This window comes from Buceros rhinoceros, unplaced genomic scaffold, assembly GCF_000710305.1.
Source record: "Buceros rhinoceros silvestris isolate BGI_N320 unplaced genomic scaffold, ASM71030v1 scaffold24727, whole genome shotgun sequence".
In the NCBI taxonomy this organism is placed as follows: Eukaryota; Metazoa; Chordata; class Aves; order Bucerotiformes; family Bucerotidae; genus Buceros; species Buceros rhinoceros.
This window is the reverse complement of record NW_010424366.1, coordinates 20075-25346: the sequence shown is the minus strand read 5'-3', so window position 1 is coordinate 25346 and position 5272 is coordinate 20075. Positions and strand designations below refer to the sequence as shown.

The 5272-nt window shown below is 44.7% G+C and overlaps 1 protein-coding gene across 1 annotated transcript in view; it reads right to left on the bottom strand.

The window, feature by feature from the left end:
* The window catches only part of LOC104497516 (tetratricopeptide repeat protein 28), a gene marked incomplete at both ends in the record, with an annotated part of 21402 nt that overhangs the window by 129 nt on the left and 16001 nt on the right, over window positions 1–5272 (bottom strand). Inside the window, 2 exons of the mRNA XM_010140780.1 lie at window positions 1–117; window positions 4384–4549. Of these exons, the coding sequence (XP_010139082.1) occupies window positions 1–117; window positions 4384–4549 (283 nt within the window). The remainder of the gene's footprint in view (window positions 118–4383; window positions 4550–5272) is intronic.

The following is a 5272-nucleotide window of genomic DNA, read 5'->3' as shown; positions in this document are numbered from 1 at the left end:
ACCATTCTCAGGAAGCCAGTTGGATCAGTCATCGAGTTCAGCTTGTTATTCATCTCCTCGAACTGTTGGTCCATGATATCCCCAGCTTCGCTCTCGGTCTCGCTGCTGGCACAGGCTCTGCAGGGGGAACAAAGGGGTGAAGGAGTCATTGCAGCAAGACAGCAACAGCTTTGTGACAAATGCTCAGCCAGTTCGAGACAAAATGTTTTTCAGACACAACCTGGACCAAATGCTGAAGTCATTTTGCCTGGATTCATCACCTCCTGCTGTACACAAAAGAGAGTAACAACGCCATCTCCTCCTCTTCTCCTGGGCATTCTCTGAAGTCTAAAAAGTGGCACACGCTGATGGAAATACAGGACCCAGATACCCATGCGCTGCAGATACGGACTTCTGAAGCTGCAGCACAACAGAGGTCTGCAGGAAACACCGAGTCAGCCCTTGATTTACCCAAGAACATGTGTTAGCGCATCCTTTTCAGACTGACACAGTAATAACTCCAGACTCTGTTTGCTTCCTTCACTGGCAAAGTGCAGCTGTAAAAAAGAGAAGCTGTGTTGCTGCTCCTGTTACACAAACAGGGAAAGTACAGAGGAAAAAAAATTTCCTCTGTCAACGCCACTAGGACAGCAGCAATACAGAGAGAAATAGAGCCCAAAACATCTGAATTTTCCGTCTCCAGACATTAAGACCTAAATTATCATCTCACTGTACATCTGCTAATTGCTGTTAGCATTTTCTCTTCCTTCCAAAAGCAGAAGGAAAACACATTTGTATACACATTTTTAACAACCTCTCCCTTTAATCTAGTAAATAATTTGCTTATTATACGGCGCATTGCAAATCTTGGAATTTGTACTCTTAAGCTAAACCTGCTACGCTACCTGCTGAAGCTGACCTGCATCTCATTTCTGTTTCCATTTGGGGTCCTGGCAACTTGGGGCCTTTCCTCAAGGGCACATTTCCCAACAGAGAGCAGATGAATTAAATCAACACACAACACAGACTTGTGGAGGCAACTAGCGCTGTCCCTGTGTTGCTGTATGGACCGCAGGGTATCTTCAAAGCATACCTCCAGGTCAATATATTTAAATAACCTGAAGCAGTAAGCCCTGACAAAAGCCAGTCACTTTGCGAACACTGAAATGGGGCCAACTCAACAACAGCGAAGGGGAAAAAACAAAAACAAAAGCAAAAAAAGAGAAAAGAAAAGGTCGAAAGGTTGCCAACAGCTGCCTCCTGCATGGTTTTCCTCTATGCCCAGGTTTTAGTCCTGACACGGTTTTGAGTAATACAATGAATACTTGGAGCTTCTTAAAGAGACAAAACCTGGAGTTCATGGGCCCGAGAGAGCAGGCCACATACTCTCCCCTAAAGAGAAAGGAGTCTGTCGCAACACGAGTTCAAACAGACTTTAAAGTCCCTCACACTTTTATTTTTTTGCAGGTGTGCTTTATTCAGCAGCTCGATCAGACCAGCCGAAAGGAAAGGCTGCAGTGTGGAACTGACCACCACAGCACAGCAAAACCCTGATGACATACCCCATGACAGCACCCCTTCCTCTCCAGGGGCAGAACGCGGGCACACGTGTCCCTCTGGAGAGCAACAGTACCTGTAACCATGCCTGGAGCGTTCTGGAAGGCAACAGTACTTAAATTTGCACAGAAAAGCACACGGTGCACTTGGCAAGTAATGAAGGAGGAGTCAGAGTCAAACAGAAGTTTTCATGTGTGCTTTTTATATTTAAATCTCTCAGTTCTTTGCTGGTAGGCAGAGAACAGGTTCCGGGCCTGCAGATGACAGCTTCCGATGGGGGTCTGGTGTGCTGGAGCAGGGTGGCAGTCAGCAGTGCTGCGGGGAAGCACTCGATCCATGTGTGGGAAGAGCTTCAGAGCAGAACATGACGTCCACCCGCAGGGAACTGAGGAGATTTGTTTAACTCCCTGCATATAATTTTGAAGTGGGGAGAGAGCTTCTGCCTATGATCATACCACACGACCCCAGTGATCGCAGAGACAAGCATTAAACCCAGAATCCTTAACTAAAACCATATCACCACCGTCACCACAAAGAGAGGAGGAAGTTGACATCACGGTAAATTAAAAACTCATCCCAGAACCTAAAGACTGAAGGACTCCCTTTGCCAGGAGGAGAATCTGTGGTGACGAACGGTTAACAGAACTGAAACCGGTATCTGCAAATCTGTTACAGCAGGCTAAACTGCAGATTTCAGTTGTGGATATGCACATCTACAGGGCGAGATTCAACCATCAACATGTGGAGGCAGATGTAACCTTCTGAATCACGCAACTCTGATGCTTTAAGAGAAGGGAAGACGGAACCAATCTGGTTTGGTTTTTCTTTCCCTTCTTGTCCTTCCTGCCAGTATTCACACCTTAGAGGGAGCAACTCTTTTCTCCCAGAAAGAACCGAGAGCTCATGTGCATGTCCATGTGCACATACGAGACAGAACTGGATGAAGTGTCAACATCCGGAACACATCTGCAAAACCTAGGAAACATGAAGGCTGGAGGAACTTCTGACGTTTCCTTTAAAGGAAATCGTGCAACTCCTTTTCAAGCAAGACTTGAAACATAATCCAGAAGGTGTGACTGAAGATAACAGAAGTAGAAATCTCAGAAGAAATTTTCTGTAAGAACCCCAAACCCCTAGACACCACCAGCACCACCAAAGACAGGCCATTTCTTAAATGCACCATTTAGACGTTAGTAACAGTTTCATGATTAGGGTCGTTTGGATAGCAGTGTTTACCCGCTTGTAGCTTTTCAGGGCTTTAATACAAAGGGAGCTACTCCTCAGCGTATGTCTGTTCCCTTATGTTCCAAGTACTCAGCCAGCTGAGAGACCCTTTGCTCTCTCTCAGCGTACTTAATAAAAACGCTGGACTAACAAGCAGTTCATCACTGGTCACAGGGAAACGAATAATCCAATCAGCTGTAAAAAGTACTTGTTTCCTTTCAAAAGGCACCTTTACAACCGTAAAAAGTTGTGCCCCTTTTCCCAAAGTACAACCCCAAACACATCCAAATGAGACAACCGTAAATCCAACATGCACAGACGTGGGGATGGCTGGAGAGGAGCCGGCTGTCACTACAGCTGCTGGTTTCCAGCTGCTGGTTAATGTTACAAGCTAAGCTTGTCCCCCCCACCCCGATGGCAATACTAAATGCTCAGTGACCCTGCAAAGGAACTTCCAGACCCCTAACTCATGCTCAGATAAACAGGATTGAACACCACGTTCACCAGAAGTTCTCAGAATAGTGCCATAGGTTTTTTTCAAATTGTTTTGTATCTTGTATCATCGCTTACAGATAATCGGTGTTGTGGTTACAGAAATATTTATAAATAGCAGTAGAAGAACCAGAAAGGGAAAGAAATTGTTATGCAGCTACCCCAAGGGAATAAAAACCCTCAGGAGAGAAATGAATCCCCAGACCCGTGCCTTTATCTATCTCCTAGCTGCAAAACCACATGGATCACTGACATTGCTCCCCTTGGAGACCAGGGCAGTGAGGCAGAGATGTTTTCTTCCAGACACACATCGCCCACCTCAACTCAAACATTTATGACTACATAGCAGAGATCATTTATAACAGCAAGATAAACTGTCGTCACATCCTCTACCCTGCACGCTTTGTTCACAAAGAACACACGAGGACAGGGACAGCCCGACTCTTCCTTTCAGACAAAAGCATTCAGAGAAAAACTACTTGTACATATCAGCATAGAAACTGTATTTGTACTCATTCAATCAATAAATCAAACCAAATACCAGGAGAGAGCATGAGATTGAGCATAAATAATAAAAAACCCTCCTGACTTGTGATAAATAGACAGGATAAAAAAATAGGGAGAAACACAGCTGTGGGACCTGAGTAATGGATTGGAGAAAGGTTCCTCCCCCTTTGCTGAAACTCATCAGACAGATTAATTCACTGTAAATTGTTTACTCAGCCTCAGCCACAGCCACAAGGGAGCATATCTGGAGAAGAAGTGGAATTCCAATGGTATTTGCAGTTTTTCATAAGTAAACCTTTCAAAAGGAATTAATTACATTGGAAACTGTAAGTGGGACGGAACCTGCCCATATACAGTCAGACACGGCACCTGCCTCCACATCCAGTCTCTAGATTCACTACCCATCTTATGGGTTCAAATCATATTTCCATGTGCATATAGAGTTATGGCAGAAAAATAGCCAGGGATACAAAAACAAACAATTTTTGTATTGCTGCAATGAAAATTTGCCCCTGCTCTGACTCAGTTCTCAGATTTCTCGGCCATTATCTCATCTAGACTGTTATAAACTGCTTTCACTGGGAGAGCGGGATCCAGGATGCCAGACACCCCTCCCCAACTTACCGGGTGTAGTAGGAATCCACACCCAGAGCCTCTCGCACGCTTGAGATGTACTGCTCCAGCGCAGAGGTTGTTATCGTTTGCAGGGTCACGCTGTTGGCTTCATGGAAGTCCCCGGCATTTTCTGTTAGGCTGTCACCCAGATAATGCTCATGAAACTTCAGAATTCCTGCAAGGCACCAGAATGACAAGGTTATTTCTGCAGGGCTGGAGTAGTGTTGCCAGCAACTGCCTAGGAAGGTGGCTCAGCTACTAGCACTTGGCATTCCAGTACTACCGGGGCAAGGCGTTCCAAGCCGTCTCCGCAGGGCTTTTCCACATTCTGCATCACAGCCTTGCTTTTAAAAGCTGCTTTTGTACTTGCAGATGATGGCTCAAAGGTACAAAGGCAGAGAAGGGCTTTTCTGAGATGCTTAGAATGCATTTGCTGTTGCAGCACTCATATAAATTATAAAACAGATCTTTCGTACAAGCACCTACCAGAGTCATTTGCGTTTCAATAGCTGCACATGAAAAATACCTATTAACAGCCTCTGATCACATAAATCGAACTCACAAAGCTCAAATGCTGAACAAGAGTGTTATTACCACAGCAGAACCTCCTCACATCACACAAAGGTTTTTCATTTCACTCATATGCATAAAAATACATTCTATACAAAGAAAGAAAAAGATGGATTACTGTGTAGTAAAATATTAAAAGGTAGCATTTCACAACCGGTCAGCCAGAGACTCACTGTTTTGTTAAGAATGCAACTATTACTGGAGATAAAACTTTCCTCCACTCAGACTGGCATATCCCTCCTGATATAATTAACCCTACAACCTGTGATCAGCAGCAAAAGGCTGGTCTGGATGCTGTTTGCCTTGACAGTGTAAATTATTAAACCAG